This window comes from Oncorhynchus kisutch, linkage group LG11, assembly GCF_002021735.2.
Source record: "Oncorhynchus kisutch isolate 150728-3 linkage group LG11, Okis_V2, whole genome shotgun sequence".
NCBI classification, from domain to species: Eukaryota; Metazoa; Chordata; class Actinopteri; order Salmoniformes; family Salmonidae; genus Oncorhynchus; species Oncorhynchus kisutch.
Window position 1 is genome coordinate 24959584 of NC_034184.2, and position 17161 is coordinate 24976744.

The 17161-nt window shown below is 43.4% G+C and overlaps 1 protein-coding gene across 1 annotated transcript in view; it reads right to left on the minus strand.

Annotated features, from left to right (window-relative positions):
* Window positions 1–17161, minus strand: part of pyroxd2 (pyridine nucleotide-disulphide oxidoreductase domain 2) — a 64602-nt gene that overhangs the window by 1307 nt on the left and 46134 nt on the right. Inside the window, exons 6-15 of the mRNA XM_020495425.2 lie at window positions 16942–17095; window positions 16730–16791; window positions 9642–9739; window positions 9382–9523; window positions 8980–9114; window positions 6161–6233; window positions 1928–2081; window positions 1647–1801; window positions 1348–1454; window positions 289–409 (exon numbers count right to left, since the gene is read on the minus strand). Of these exons, the coding sequence (XP_020351014.1) occupies window positions 289–409; window positions 1348–1454; window positions 1647–1801; window positions 1928–2081; window positions 6161–6233; window positions 8980–9114; window positions 9382–9523; window positions 9642–9739; window positions 16730–16791; window positions 16942–17095 (1201 nt within the window). The remainder of the gene's footprint in view (window positions 1–288; window positions 410–1347; window positions 1455–1646; window positions 1802–1927; window positions 2082–6160; window positions 6234–8979; window positions 9115–9381; window positions 9524–9641; window positions 9740–16729; window positions 16792–16941; window positions 17096–17161) is intronic.

Here is a 17161-nt window from a genome sequence, read left to right on the forward strand (position 1 = left end):
AAACTTTTACTGCATTTGAGTTTAAAAAGGCTTCCAAAGTTTGTAATTTCCATTTTGACATTTCAGCCTGGATTTGCCCAATGAAAAATGTATCAACCCCTACAAAAATATCCATTCATTATGATCCACATAATAATCCACAGTTCCTGTTGCTGCAGGATTATTTTCCCACTGTAGCAAACTGGCTTAAATGAAGATCCTACATCGGTACACACACACACACACTAGAATGACTAGGAGCTGGCATCGGATAGAATTCCAATAAACCAATTACGACCAATCACAAACCTGGATGGGAGCCACTGCCACAAAGATAAAGCCCTTTGATTGGTGAACGGTAGTCTGAAAGGGAGGGCAGAGGTCGAGCGAGGTAGAGCTGATCCAATGACATTGCTCCGTGGAAGATATTCTGTGGAGGATAAAATACCATACTACATAACTAAGTCCAATTTGCCCTCTTCTCCCTGAAGTGCACTCTCGTTCAATTCCCTGCAATGATCTAAAAGCATTGGATTGGTGATCATGGGCTAGGGGGAGTTTCCACCCTCTTAGCCATTAAAGTAGAATAGGGGGGGTCCGTAAGGGTAAGGTTTAGGGCATAACTTGCCAACCCCACTTGTCATTTAGGCATGACTAAGAAGACAGGGGCTTTGACTCACTCCTCCATGTCTCTATAGTTGTTCCCTGATGGGGAACTGAGAGAATGGAAAGAACAGGACTGAATGAAATAAGGAGAAATGGAATTGAGTCCGTGAATGAGTAGATGAGAACATAGTCAAGCTGGTAATACTCTTGGGACTTACTAACTGCACTAGTCTTAGACTTAAGTCTTTCAACTGCACTTTCAGAGTCCATTCATCGGCTTTGTGAAAGCAACAGTGTAAAAGTGTACAGTAGTTTAAGCATGCAAAATTAGCCATGAACCAGAAACACTTACACAAATACCGCAGACCCAAGTGGTTGAACTACTTTGAATACCAGATATGAGCTTTGATTCTGACGGACAGTATCATGTTGTAACTGTAACTGTTGGCGTAACCATAAACCGTTCAATGCCGTTAGTTAGCACACATACACACACTCTCTCTGACAAAAGGAAAGCAGGAAGAAGAGAGACACTCCTATATAAATCACTTCCTGGTTCAGAGCCTGTGGTTTGCTGTTTGGTGGTGTGCAAATCAGAACTTTGTATAAATACATGCTACTTCTCAGTGGAATACTATCTACTCTACTACTAGCTATTAGAAAATCGACTTGAAATATTGATATGCACGTACATTGTGGATGTGAACCGTCACACACACTGCATACACAGACATTTTCACACACACAAGCACACACACATACCCCTCCAGTTAGGCCAAATATCCTCTCCAGGTCGGGGGGAGTCAAGATGTCTTTGCCAACAATGGAGGATTTGAACCCAGGGGCATACTGCTCAATCCAGCTAAATACTACACAGATACACAGGCACATGGAGACATAGTCAGTTTCATATAAGTTCAATAATGCCTGTGATGAGCAGTAAAATGTTATACAAAATCTTCTGAGGATGATGACTTTCTGTGTGAGTGACAATGTTTCTGTTACTAGCATCAGTGACAACTGCTCTAAGAGTGTTTCCACGTGTGTGTGTGCGTTCTAACCGGAGTCTGCAAAGGCCTCTCTGTCCTGGTCTGTCCACGCTCTCCCTCCCACCAGACTATATGGTGTAAACTGGGTGAACAGTAACACCACATGACTACCAGGGGGCGCCAGAGTTGGGTCCAACACCGATGGAATGGTCATCTCGATCATGGGCCTATAGGGGAGAGAAAAGGAAGAATGTGAGTGAGTGAGTGAGTGTGTGTGTGTGGTATGTGAACCTGTATGCACTTGTGTGGGTCCCTGGATGTGTGTGAGTCCGTACGTGTGTGTCTGTGTTTACCTGAACGAAGGCCGTCCCTCCTTACAGTCTTCGTAGGCTGTCTGTAACACCTCCACACTCTCACAGTTGAGGTGGATAGAACACTGGTGGTGTGGGCCAGGCTTGCCGTCTGGTGTGGGGGCCGCTAAAAAGTTAGGAAGCTTATCCACTGCCACTGTTAGGAAGAATGGGTCCAAGTTATTTGTAATTATGTCCCTGCCCCCCAACCATCCACTGCAGAAAAAAAAGGCCCACGGCTGAATCTAGTTGATGATCCCTGGTTTAGGGATCATCAATCCCAGTGAATTATCTAGAGGAAGTTTCAAGGCGGATTGCATGAATTCTCTGATCGCACCATCTGGATTATTGGATGCGTCCTAGGGAATCCCAGAAAACATTAGATTTTCACGCATGCTACGACTTTGTATGACTAGCAGTGAATCCATCACCACGTTCCACATTCCATGTTGGAATCGTGGATTTTTACCTTGGCTGAGTGCCTTGTCCTCTCCTTGGAGAGTGAGAATTTCACTCTGGCTAAACCCCATACTCCCCCTTAGCCCTGCTACCTCCTCACACAACTTTTCCAGTGTTGCATGGATTCCAGCCGGAGCACTAGCCTCTACTTCAACGGTAAGTAAATCGTCCGTGTCTGTAGATTAATCTGTTTTTCTTTCTTTTGTCGGGGTAGAGTTCTTTTGCGAGGTAGTCGGATCTTTCCATGATGGAGTATGTTGTTCCTCCATCATGTAAAGCTGTTGGTATTCGGCGATTTCCCTCAGTATCCAGGTTGGTTTCTTTCCCACGACGACGACCGGTGTCTGTAGTACAGCCACCTAGCACTGTTGTTTGGTTAGCGGTGGTTCCTAGTTGTTTAAAGCTAAACGCGCCGCAGAATCCACGCAAAAACAGGTTTCAAAATCGTATTTAATTAATAGCGTTTTTGTTTTAATCAAAAATAACAACCGGGTGTTTTCCAGCATACAGTGTTCAGATGCGCACTCTGATGACGTGTGACGACAATGAAGACGCATGTTGATTTTGTTCATCCACACCAGATGGGATCAGAACACGCAGGTTAAAAAATTTAAACAAACTCTGAACCAACTATATTAATTTATGGACAGGTCGAAACACATGAAACATTCATGGCAACTTAGTTAAAACTACATGGCCCCACATGTCCCTCTAGGGGTACCCTCCCCCACTGCTCAACTGACACAATGGCGCACAGAACGCAAAAATATTCTTAGAAATATTTAACCTCCACACATTAACAAGTCCAATAGCTCAAATGAAAGATAAACACCTTGTTCATCTAGCCACCAAGTCAGATTTCTAAAATGTTTTACGGCGAAAACATAGCACATATTTATGTCAAACCACCACGGAATACACACCGAAGACACAGCTAATTTCCATAGCCAAATTGAACAAAATATGCAATCACCAAACGCAGGATTAAAAGAAAATAATTTCACTAACCTTTTGAAATCTTCATCAGATGACAGTAATATAACATGTTACACAGTACATTTATGTTTTTTTCAATAATATGCCATAAATATCCATAAATCTCTGTTTACAATGACGCATTGTTAAAAAAATGCTACTCAAATGTCCGGAGAAATGACGATGGCTTCTGCACACGCCGTCAGCTAACATGGAATACACAACATAAACTTTGACTAAATATGCATGTTCTACATATATATAGAAAGATACACTTCTTCTAAATGCAATCGCTGTGTTACATTTATTTTTAACTTTACAGATTTCGTTCACTAGGCTATAATGTGAGTCGGCGCTCAGGAATTAGCATTTTGGCTCCTCTATCTCGGAGTCCACAGAAACCCAAATTTAACACATAAATGTTCCCTTACCTTTGCTGTTCTTCCATCAGAAGACCTGGAAGGGTTTATACTTACCAAAAACAGCTTTAGTTTTGAAGTCTGTGTCTTTCGGTTATCAAACACGACATATTTCGGTTGAAATGCAGCCAAAAAGTAAAGTTAGTTCGCACCAAAACGTCGAAATTACATATTATATGTCGACTAAACTTGTCAAACTTGGTTCAGAACACAGCGTTAGCATGTTATATAGCTTCACAGCAATTCTCAGGACAAAGAGAAACACACGCATCGTTTAATCAATCTTGGAAGAAAGACACCACAGGAGCAGAATGCGCATGAGAGTAACCTGTTTTCTCGCGCGACCGAAAGGTTTCGGCCCGTCATTACTCTCGTGAGCACACGATTCACACAATGAGAAGCCCCATTGAAAGCGGACACCGCGCTGAAGGCATAGGAACTGTTCCCAGGACTGTAGGTGCTTGGGAAGGGTGGGGGCGATGACGTCAAAGTTGGGCCAACTTTTTGGATGACAAGAGAGAGTTTGGGAGAATGAGTGCCCTGAGAGTTCTGCTTTACTTACAGACATAATTTAAACGGTTTTAGAAGCTTTAGAGTGTTTTCTATTCAATAATAATTTTTAATTGCATATATTAGCAATTTTTGACAGATTTTTTTTCTGTTTACCATGGGCACGCAATCACCCCAAAGGGGGCATCAATCAGCCCTATCCCTATCAGGCTAGCTACCTTGCTGTTGCTAGATCATTTGTCCTGGGATATAAACATTGGTTTATTATTTTACCTGAAATGCATAAGGTCCTCTACTCTGACAATTAATCCAGAAGAGGAGACTTGCTTGGATCAAGAAACACGAGCAATGGACATTAGACAGGTGGAAATCTGTCCTTTGGTCTGATGAGTCCAAATTTTAGATTTCTGGTTCCAACCTCCGGATGATCTTCACATGTGTGGTTCCCACTGTGAAACATGGAGGAGGAGGTGTGATGGTGCTTTGCTGGTGACACCGTCTGTGATTTGTTTAGAATTCAAGGCACACTTAACCAGCATGGCTACCACAACATTCTGCAGTGATAGGCCATCCCATCTGGTTTGCACTTTGTGGGACGATCATTGTTTTTCAACTGGACAATGACCCAAAACACACCTCCAGGCTATGTAAGGGCTATCTGACCAAGGAGAGTGATGGAGTGCTGCACCAGCTGACCTGGCCTCCACAATCACCTGACCTCAACCCCATTGAGATCGTTTGGGATGAGTTGGACCGCAGAGTGAAGGAAAAGCAGCCAACAAGTGCTCAGCATATGTGAGAACTCCTTCAAGACTATTGTAAAAGCATTCCCCATGAAGCTGGTTGAGAAAATGCCAAGAGTGTGCAAAGCTGTCATCTAGGATGGCTACTTTGAAGAATCTAAAAGAGACAATATATTTGATTTGTTTAACACTTTCTTGGTTACTTGATTCCATATGTATGATTTCATAGTTTTGATGTCTTTACTATTATTCTAAAATGTAGAACATTTTAAAAATAAAGAAAAACCCCTGAATGAGTAGGTGTGTCCAAACTTTTGACTGGTACTGCTCTAAGAAAGAGCAGGAAACTATTATTATTTAATTTTTTACATGTACAAAACAACAATATAAACGCAACATGTAAAGTGTTGTTCCCATGTTTCATGAGCTGAAGTAAAAGATCCCCAAAATTTTCCATATTCACAAAAATCTTTTTTCTCTCACATTTTTGCCAGAAATTTGTTTACAGCCCTGTTAGTGAGCTTTGTTAAAATAATCCCGCCACCTGACAGGTGTGGCATATCATGAAGCTGATTGAACAGCATGGCCATTACACAGGGGCACTTTATGCTGGGGACAATAAAAGGCCACTCTAAAATGTGAAGTTTTGTCGCAACACAATGCCACAGATGTCTCAAGTTTTGAGGGAGCGTGCAATTGACATGCTGACTGCAGGAATGTCCACCAGAGCTGTTGCCAGATAATTTAATTTAAGTTCTCTACCATACGCCGTCTCCCAATGTCGTTTTGCAGTACGTACAAACGGCCTCACAACCGCAGATTACCTGTAACGGTAACACCACTCTAGCTCAAACACCACTCTAGCTCTGCCAACTTTCACCGCAAATGCGGAAGGGCAGTGGATTGAGACACAGTCCATGCAAAAAAACAGATATCTCTAGTTTAATCAGACAAATTCTGATGGCGATTTAGTTTTATTATGTTAATTCGATTTCCTCGTGGCTACAGAAATTGTACACTAAGGGTTTCTTAAAGTAAGTACTTTAAGTACTTAAGTTCAGTAAGTACTTGAGAAAAAACGTAGTTCAACACAAAATAAAAGTATGAGGTAGATATGATAAGGGTCGTACCATTAATCTTAGTGACAGGGGAGGTGTAGTCTATCTGATCTACAGCTTTGATGAACGCTGGAGAAAGAGCACTCTGTGAGAAGTAAAACAGAAGGGTTAGGGTTAAGGTAAGAGGACACAAACACGATATTACACTTCTGAGTACATTATTTTTTGAACAATTTTTGTTGTCTTCCTGAAAGTAATGTATATAGGCTATTGTCTTTTCAATAGCCTACTTTTTCAAGTATTCAGACCCCTTGACTTTTTCCACATTTTGTTATGTTACAGCCTTATTCTAAAATGGATTAATAAAAAATAAATCCTCAGCAATCTACACACAATACCCCTTAATGACAAAGTGAAAACCGTTTCTTAGAATTTTGCGCAAATGTATGAAAAAATAAAACAAGTATTATATATATTATTTACATAAGTATTCAGACCCTTTGTGGCTCCAAATTGAACTCAGGCGCATCCTGTTTCCATTGATTATCATTGAGATGTTTCTACATCTTGATTGGAGTCCACCTGTGGTGAATTCAATTGATTGGACATGATTTGGAAAGGCACACACCTGTCAATATAAGGGCCCACAGTTGACAGTGCATGTCTGAGCAAAAACCAAGACATGAGGTCAAAGGAATTGTCCGTAGAGCTCCGACATGAGGCCCAGATCTGGGGAAGGGTACCAAAACATTTCTGCAGCAATAAAGGTCCCCAATAAAACAGTGGCCTCCATCATTAATAAACGGAAGACGTTTGGATCCACCAAGACTCTTCCTAGAGCTGGTCGCCTGGCCAAACTGAGCAATCGGGGGAGAAGGGCCTTGGTCAGGGAGGTGACCATGAACCGGATGGTCACTCTGACAGACCTCTACAGTTCCTCTGTGGAGATGGGAGAACCTTCCAGAAGGACAACCATCTCTGCAGCACTCCACCAATCAGGCCGTGGCCAGACGGAAGCCACTCCTCAGTAAAAGGCACATGACAGCCCACTTGGAGTTTGCCAAATGGCAATTAAAGACTCTCAGAACATGAGAAACAATATCCTCTGGTCTGATGAAACCAAGATTGAACTCTTTGGCCTGAATGCCAAGAGTCATGTCTAGAGGAAACATGGCACCCTCCCTACATTGAAACATGGTGGTGACAGCATCATGTCATGACGTTGCCCTATTTGGGTATAGCAAGCCCCATCCCCCTCTCCCTGCCTCCCCCTTGCCTCCTTCAACTAGGCTGCTGTGGTCAGAGAGAGGTCGTAAATTCCTGAGAAGACCCTGCCACATGGCCACATAGTATAAGAGGCAGAGTAAATTTTCATAGAGCACAAAGGAATTTCTTCCACCTCACAGAACTTGAGGTACGAACAAATTTAATGTTCCGGAGAAAGTATAAAAGATCGGTGAAGAATCCAGCTACGAACTGGTCCGTTTGTTACAACTTGGGGAACCTCATGGGAGACGGTGTGGCCACATTACCATAACGCTGTTTACATAATAGCCTCAGATATGAGGTTTACATCTAATTGTTGTATAAGATGAATGAGTGAGAATCTTTTAACCATACCACGTGGTTAAACTGTTAGACTATCGATACCGACAGGATAAGAACAAGTCTTTGATATTAATTACTAGTCTGCAGCTAGGAATTCGGTATCATTGAACGCGAAGAACGACAACCGCCGAAACATCCATTCTATAACAAATGAATGAATGTCACTCTGAACTCTCCCCTCTAACCAAGACAGAGAGAGAGAGAGAGAGAGAGAGAGAGAGAGAAAGAGAGAGAGAGAGAGGACGAAACTCTCCAACAGAAACTAACTTTTCAACAAAGATCCCGATATATATTGATGGCAATTGTTCCCGAATGAGTGAGCGTTCATGTGCAAAGGATTAGCATTTCAATTGTTATAATTATCAATTTTGTAGTGTCTCATCTCAGTTGACCCCCACTTCCCCTTTTGTCTAAGGGGAAGTCGGTTTAGCCCACTAGGGCACATTCCCCTATCATTTCTTGTAACCACATTTACCTTGTTTGTTTGTTTATGCATTTCTGTGAATTACTTAGTTAGTAATAAATAAATGATTTAAGACAATTGGGGCGGCAGGGAAGCCTAGTGGTTAGAGCAAATTACAGAGACATCCTTGATGAAAACCTACTCCAGAGCGCTCAGAACCTCAGACTGGAGTGAAGGTTCAACTTCCTACAGGACAACAGCCCTAAGCACACATCCAAGACAACGCAGGAAGTCTCTGAATATCCTTGAGTGGCCCAGCCAGAGCCCGGACTTGAAACCAATCGATCATCTCTGTAAAGACCAGAAAATGACTGTGAAGCAACGCTCCCCATCCAACCTGACAGAACTTGAGAGGGTCTGCAGAGAAGAACAGGAGAAGCTCCCCAAATACAGGTGTACCAAGCTTGTAGCGTTATACCCAAGAAGACTCGAGGCTGTAATCGCTGCCAAAGGTGCTTCACCAAAATACTGAGTAAAGGGTCTGAATACTTATGTAAATGTGATATTTAAGTTTTTTTTTTTATACATTTGCAAACATTTCATAAAACCTGCTTTGATTTGTCATTGTGGGGGCCTGTGTGTAGATTGATTAGAATTTATTTAGTTGAATAAGGCTGTAACCTAACCAATTTGGAAAAAATCATGGGGTCTGAATACTTTCTGAAGGCACTGTGAATGAGTTATGGAATTTTGAGCTTGTTCTCCAACGGGATAGTCTCACATTGCCAGTCTAATATTCAATCTGACTGGAGATTAAAGTTAATCACCAGTCTTGAGGTGTGTTAAGATGTGAAAGTGTGTTACCTGTAAGATGCATTACCTGAGGGGTGAGTGTTTTAAAGGTGACGTAGGGTGTAGCGTTGGACAGTACCACTCTGCTGTAGATCTCTGTGCCATCCTTCAGGACCACCCCCTTGGCACTGCCATCTGACCCAACCAAGACCTGATGTACATCCTGTAACCCATATGCATGCACACCCACTCACAGATATCACACAAGAACACATTATATTTCCCATTAGCTGTTAAATTCAAAAGGTTGAGTTACCAACTAGGGAACCACTAGATAACCACTCCTGGGGAAATTAAATCTGTCCTATATGGCTGTATGTATGTTTATTCACTGGATTATAAATCAGCTGGACCATTAGAGTTTAACATTAACTGAAAAACACTATGGAATAGAACAAATGTGAAAGCCGTGCCTATCCAGCCAGCTGACCTGTTCAGTAAAGATGTCCGCTCCGTGGGAGCGGGCAGAGCTAGCAATGGCCTTGGACACCCCTCCCATGCCCCCCTCCACATAACCCCACGCTCCCTTCTCCTTCTCCAGCTCCCCCATCACATGATGAAGGAGGACATACCTGCGGATGGGAGATACAAAGGGGGAAACATTATTGTCCAAAACATATATACAATATAACGTTCTATTTAATTCTGAGAGGGGTGTGTGTGGTGTGTATGTGTGTGTGTGTGTCTCACCCACTGCCAGGGCTGTTAGGGCTGGTCATAGCTCCTATCACAGCATCTGTAGCCAGTGTGGCTTTAAGAGGCTCAGATTCAAACCAACGGTTCAGGATCTGAAAATTAAAAATAAATAGTATAGATATTCAGCAAGGCACAGAAGATGCTGTAAAGCTTTACAACATGGAAGCAACTAGAATCAGATGAGGAAGGGTTAGACAGCGAAGCCAATATTCTTATTCAATATTGTAGCAAAATATATATATATGAATATATATGCATACAGTGGGGGAAAAAAGTATTTAGTCAGCCACCAATTGTGCAAGTTCTCCCACTTAAAAAGATGAGAGAGGCCTGTAATTGTCATCATAGGTACACTTCAACTATGACAGACAAAATGAGAAAATCAAGAAAATCACATTGTAGGATTTTTAATGATTTTATTTGCAAATTATGGTGGAAAATAAGTATTTGGTTACATACAAACAAGCAAGATTTCTGGCTCCCACAGACCTGTAACTTCTTTAAATCAAATCAAATGTATTTATATAGCCCTTCGTACATCAGCTGATATCTCAAAGTACTGTACAGAAACCCAGCCTAAAACCCCAAACAGCAAGCAATGCAGGTATAGAAGCACGGTGGCTAGGAAAAACTCCCTAGAAAGGCCAAAACCTAGGAAGAAACCTAGAGAGGAACCAGGCTATGTGGGGTGGCCAGTCCTCTTCTGGCTGTGCCGGGTGGAGATTATAACAGAACATGGCCAAGATGTTCAAATGTTCATAAATGACCAGCATGGTCGTATAATAATAAGGCAGAACAGTTGAAACTGGAGCAGCAGCACGGTCAGATGGACTGGGGACAGCAAGGAGTCATCATGTCATGTAGTCCTGGGGCATGGTCCTAGGGCTCAGGTCAGTTGAAACTGGAGCAGCAGCACAGCCAGGTGGACTGGGGACAGCAAGGAGTCATCATGTCAGGTAGTCCTGGGGCATGGTCCTAGGGCTCAGGTCCTCCGAGAGAGAGAAAGAAAGAGAGAAGGAGAGAATTAGAGAACGCACACTTAGATTCACACAGGACACCGAATAGGACAGGAGAAGTACTCCAGATATAACAAACTGACCCTAGCCCCCCGACACATAAACTACTGCAGCATAAATACTGGAGGCTGAGACAGGAGGGGTCAGGAGACACTGTGGCCCCATCCGAGGACACCCCCGGACAGGGCCAAACAGGAAGGATATAACCCCACCCACTTTGCCAAAGCACAGCCCCCACACCACTAGAGGGATATCTTCAACCACCAACTTACCATCCTGAGACAAGGCTGAGTATAGCCCACAAAGATCTCCGCCATGGCACAACCCAAGGGGGGGGGGCGCCAACCCAGACAGGATGACCACATCAGTGAATCAACCCACTCAGGTGACGCACCCCTTCCAGGGACAGCATGAGAGAGCCCCAGTAAGCCAGTGACTCAGCCCCTGTAATAGGGTTAGAGGCAGAGAATCCCAGTGGAAAGAGGGGAACCGGCCAGGCAGAGACAGCAAGGGCGGTTCGTTGCTCCAGAGCCTTTCCGTTCACCTTCCCACTCCTGGGCCAGACTACACTCAATCATATGACCCACTGAAGAGATGAGTCTTCAGTAAAGACTTAAAGGTTGAGACCGAGTTTGCGTCTCTGACATGGATAGGCAGACCGTTCCATAAAAATGGAGCTCTACAGGAGAAAGCCCTGCCTCCAGTTGTTTGCTTAGAAATTCTAGGGACAATTAGGAGGCCTGCGTCTTGTGACCGTAGCGTACGTGTAGGTATGTACGGCAGGGCCAAATCAGAGAGATAGATAGGAGCAAGCCCATGTAATGCTTTGTAGGTTAGCAGTAAAACCTTGAAATCAGCCCTTGCTTTGACAGGAAGCCAGTGTAGAGAGGCTAGCACTGGAGTAATATGATAAAATTCTTTGGTTCTAGTCAGGATTCTAGCAGCCGTATTTAGCACCAACTGAAGTTTATTTAGTGCTTTATCCGGGTAGCCGGAAAGTAGAGCATTGCAGTAGTCTAACCTAGAAGTGACAAAAGCATGGATACATTTTTCTGCATCATTTTTGGACAGAAAGTTTCTGATTTTTGCAATGTTACGTAGATGGAAAAAAGCTGTCCTTGAAATGGTCTTGATATGTTCTTCAAAAGAGAGATCAGGGTCCAGAGTAACGCCGAGGTCCTTCACAGTTTTATTTGAGACGACTGTACAACCATTAAGATCAATTGTCAGATTCAACAGAAGATCTCTTTGTTTCTTGGGACCTAGAACAAGCATCTCTGTTTTGTCCGAGTTTAAAAGTAGAAAGTTTGCAGCCATCCACTTCCTTATGTCTGAAACACATGCTTCTAGCAAGGGCTATTTTGGGGCTTCACCATGTTTCATTGAAATGTACAGCTGTGTGTCATCCGCATAGCAGTGAAAGTTAACATTATGTTTTCGAATAACATCCCCAAGAGGTAAAATATATAGTGAAAACAATAGTGGTCCTAAAACAGAATCTTGAGGAACACCGAAATTTACAGTTGATTTGTCAGAGGACAAACCATTCACAGAAACAAACTGATATCTTTCCGACAGATAAGATCTAAACCAGGCCAGAACTTGTCCGTGTAGACCAATTTGGGTTTCCAATCTCTCCAAAAGAATGTGGTGATCGATGGTATCAAAAGCAGCACTAAGGTCTAGGAGCACGAGGACAGATGCAGAGCCTCGGTCCGATGCCATTAAAATGTCATTTACCACCTTCACAAGTGCCGTCTCAGTGCTATGATGGGGTCTAAAACCAGACTGAAGCATTTCGTATACATTGTTTGTCTTCAGGAAGGCAGTAAGTTGCTGCGCAACAGCCTTTTCTAACATTTTTGAGAGGAATGGAAGATTCGATATAGGCCGATAGTTTTTTATATTTTCTGGGTCAAGGTTTGGCTTTTTCAAGAGAGGCTTTATTACTGCCACTTTTAGTGAGTTTGGTACACATCCGGTGGATAGAGAGCCATTTATTATGTTCAACATAGGAGGGCCAAGCACAGGAAGCAGCTCTTTCAGTAGTTTAGTTGGAATAGGGTCCAGTATGCAGCTTGAAGGTTTAGAGGCCATGATTATTTTCATCATTGTGTCAAGAGATATAGTACTAAAACACTTGAGCGTCTCTCTTGATCCTAGGTCCTGGGAGAGTTGTGCAGACTCAGGACAACTGAGCTTTGAAGGAATACGCAGATTTAAAGAGGAGTCTAATAATCATAATCTTTTCCTCAAAGAAGTTCATGAATTTATCACTGTACACCTGTACATAGCCCACCTAAAATTTAGCCCAAACAACTACCTCTTTCCCAACTGTATTTAATTTTTATTTATTTATTTATTTTGCTCCTTTGCACCCCATTATTTTTTTATTTCTACTTTGCACATTCTTCCATTGCAAAACTACCATTCCAGTATTTTACTTGCTATATTGTATTTACTTTGCCATCATGGCCTTTTTTTTGCCTTTACCTCCCTTCTCACCTCATTTGCTCACATTGTATATAGACTTGTTTATACTGCATTATTGACTGTATGTTTGTTTTTACTCCATGTGTAACTCTGTGTCGTTTTATCTGTCGAACTGCTTTGCTTTATCTTGGCCAGGTCGCAATTGTAAATGAGAACTTGTTCTCAACTTGCCTACCTGGTTAAATAAAGGTAAAATAAATAAATAAATAAAACTGCTTTCACTGCTAGTGAAAGTGAAAGTCATCCTCTCTTGGGGAATGCTGCTTTTTAGTTAGCTTTGCGACAGTATCAAAAAGGAATTTCAGATTGTTCTTATTTTCCTCAATTAAGTTAGAAAAATAGGATGATTGAGCAGCAGTAAGGGCTCTTCGGTACTGCACGGTACTGTCTTTCCAAGCTAGTCGGAAGACTTCCAGTTTGGTGTGGCGCCATTTCCGTTCCAATTTTCTGGAAGCTTGCTTCAGAGCTCAGGTATTTTCTGTGTACCAGGGAGCTAGTTTCTTATGAGAAATGTTTTTAGTTTTTAGGGGTGCAACTGCATCTAGGGTATTGCGCAAGGTTAAATTGAGTTCCTCAGTTAGGTGGTTAACTGATTTTTGTCCTCTGGCGTCCTTGGGTAGACAGAGGGAATCTGGAAGGACATCAAGGAATCTTTGTGTTGTCTGTGAATTTATAGCACGACTTTTGGTGTTCCTTGGTTGGGGTCTGAGCAGATTATTTGTTGCAATTGCAAACGTAATAAAATGGTGGTCCGATAGTCCAGGATTATGAGGAAAAACATTAAGATCCACAACATTTATTCCATGGGACAAAACTAGGTCCAGCGTATGACTGTGACAGTGAGTGGGTCCAGAGACATGTTGGACAAAACCCACTGAGTCGATGATGGCTCCGAAAGCCTTTTGGAGTGGGTCTGTGGACTTTTCCATGTGAATATTAAAGTCACCAAAGATTAGAATATTATCTGCTATGACTACAAGGTCCGATAGGAATTCAGGGAACTCAGTGAGGAACGCTGTATATGGCCCAGGAGGCCTGTAAACAGTAGCTATAAAAAGTTATTCTATAAGAGGCTCCTCTGTCCTCCACTCGTTACCTGTATTAATGGCACCTGTTTGAACTTGTTATCAGTATAAAAGACACCTGCACCAGGCTGGGAAGACTGAATCTGCAATAGGTAAGCAGCTTGGTTTGAAGAAATCAACTGTGGGAACAATTATTAGGAAATGGAAGACATACAAGACCACTGATAATCTCCCTCGATCTGGGGCTCCACGCAAGATCTCACACCGTGGGGTCAAAATGATTACAAGAACGGTGAGCAGAAATCCCAGAACCACACAGGGGTACCTAGTGAATTACCTGCAGAGAGCTGGGACCAACAAAGCCTACCATCAGTAACAAACTACGCCACCAGGGACTCAAATCCTGCAGTGCCAGATGTGTCCCCCTGCTTAAGCCAGTACATGTCCAGGCCCGTCTGAAGTTTGCTATAGAGCATTTGGATGATCCAGAAGAAGATTGGGAGAATGTCATATGGTCAGATGAAACCAAAATATAACTTCTTGGTAAAAACTCAACTCGTCGTGTTTGGAGGACAAAGAATGCTGAGTTGCATCCAAAGAACACCATACCTACTGTGAAGCAGTAGTGAAGACTTACAGAAAACGTTTGACCTCTGTCATTGCCAACAAAGGGTATATACAGTGGGGCAAAAAAGTATTTAGTCAGCCACCAATTGTGCAAGTTCTCCCACTTAAAAAGATGAGAGACCTGTACACCCCACGTTCTATATTGTTCAGTTGACGTTATGATTAAACAAGTACAGTTAGCTCTAACACCTGTGGTTGTTTCTAACCTTCAAACCTTTGGCTACTAGGATGGCTTAAGGTTTCCCTACCACCACCCTCTCCCTTCCTCGCTCTGCCTGGTGAGCCCCCGGTTCCATGGACTCAATGGATTCCATCTTTTGAAACATACATTACTGCACTGGGCTTACAAGATGTGAGTGACGCTTGGCTAAAAGCACTGGTGCTACACTGCCAAGGCGCATAGGGACAGCATGTGTTCGGGACACTTGGTTATGCTGATGCTGTGGCTCTCTAGGAGACACACTTCTCTACGCCCGTCTCCATCGGTTTCAGTTCCGACGGTACCATCAGCTGCCTGGCTTAGCTAGCTAGTGTAAATTTGGGGCACTGTAGGAGGAAATGGTACATGACCAACTAATCGAGCATACAAACAACAAGAAAGTACGTGAAAGACTGTTACTTGAACCTGATGATTTGTCACTGGCAAAGGCACTCCAGTTATCTTTCCAAGCGGAGTCCACTGCAGGATCTGCTGCAAAGCTAGCCTCCCCTCTCCAGCCTCTTGCTCTCACTGACACAGACCACTCTGCTCAGACCCTATACACGCCGTCGCCCCACCCTCAAGTGGAGAGACCCCCGTCATACAACCTCTACGCTGTGTCCCAACTGGCCCTGCATGCAGACATCGATGCCGAGCTCCGGTGCCAGCTAGAGGAAGACATCATCGAGACTATTGATGCATCCCCCTGGATCGCAAACCTGGTGGTGGTAGAAAAGAGATCATTCCACCTGTGTGGACCTTAGAGCAACAAATAGGGCCATCATCCCAGACAAATACCCCCTGCAGAAGAGTTCACTGCCCTGTTCTACAGCTCCAGGGATACCTACAGGTGCTGCTACACCGAAGCAGCCACAACCTCATAGCATTCATCACCCACTTTGGGGTCTTCCGCTACAAGCGCATGGCATTTGGATTCAGCTCTGCCCCCAGCTGCTTCCAAAAGATCTTGACGTCTTTCTTCGCAGGGATCCAGGGGTGGCCATATACCTCGATGATATCTTTGTTCACAGGCCTACCATCAGTGTCCATGATGAGCACCTACACAGTGTGTTCACTGCACTGGCAAAAACACAACCTCACTCTCAATGGAAAAAAGTGTTTCTTCTCCACCCTGCCATTGACTTTGTGTGATTTCACCTCTCTGCCGAGGGGATTTCCCCACTCCACTCCAACACTGCAGGAGCTCCAGAAGGCATCAGCAGACGACCCCACTCTCTCCAAGCTGGTGACCTTCATCACACAGGGCTGGCCCAACAAAGCACCAGAGGAGCTGTCGTAATACTTCAGGGTCTGAGAGGAGCTGTCCTGCTGGATCGACACCTGAAAAGTTTGTCAATTGCGTTGCACATTCTTCCTTCAGGCGAGCTAAAGAGCTGAGAATCTAGGAAATTAATGCGACCCCTGTTATTATAGCCAGGAAGGCAGAGCTTCCGAGGGCAAACTCTGCATCCATTGGCCCGTTGGGAGTGATTTTAGTTTACTTCAGGTGAATATGATTGGTTGTTTACTCCCCATAGTATATACTGAAAGGGAACACAGGAGTTACAGAGCAGAAATTCAGTCTGAATGGACACCATGCCTGTTAAGCAAGAGGGTGGTACTGGAGAGTGTGAGTAGGCCAACTCACATCATTCTACTAATTAGTCTAAATGGAAGCGATGATAAGTGAAGGAAACAAAGTGATATAGGTGGTCTATCAACCTTCATTATTGGTGCAGTTATGATCTCATAGAAGTCTGGAATGTTCTTGCCCAGTTTCAAGCCTGTAAACACACAACAGCAAAGGTGAGTATTATTATGCAATATATTGAAAAATAAAAACAGATGTATTGTATTATAAATAATACAGTCATTATTTAACATTTCAGCAGTGTTAATTCACCCTACAAACATGTAGGAAAACAACTTAGTACCACATTGGACAAGGGGCAAGGCACTCCTCAGTGCTGCAATCCTCCTCCTCAGGGCCCCCCCGGTTAACCCTGCGATGTCTACTGGGGGCGAGTCCAGGAGGGGGTGGATGGCCGACGCTAACTTATCCAGGTGGGTTATAAACTCTGGGTACGCCTGGAGTGGTGGTGGGGGGGGGGGCAAAGAGGGAAAGGCACAGAAAGAGTTACTGTTAATTACATA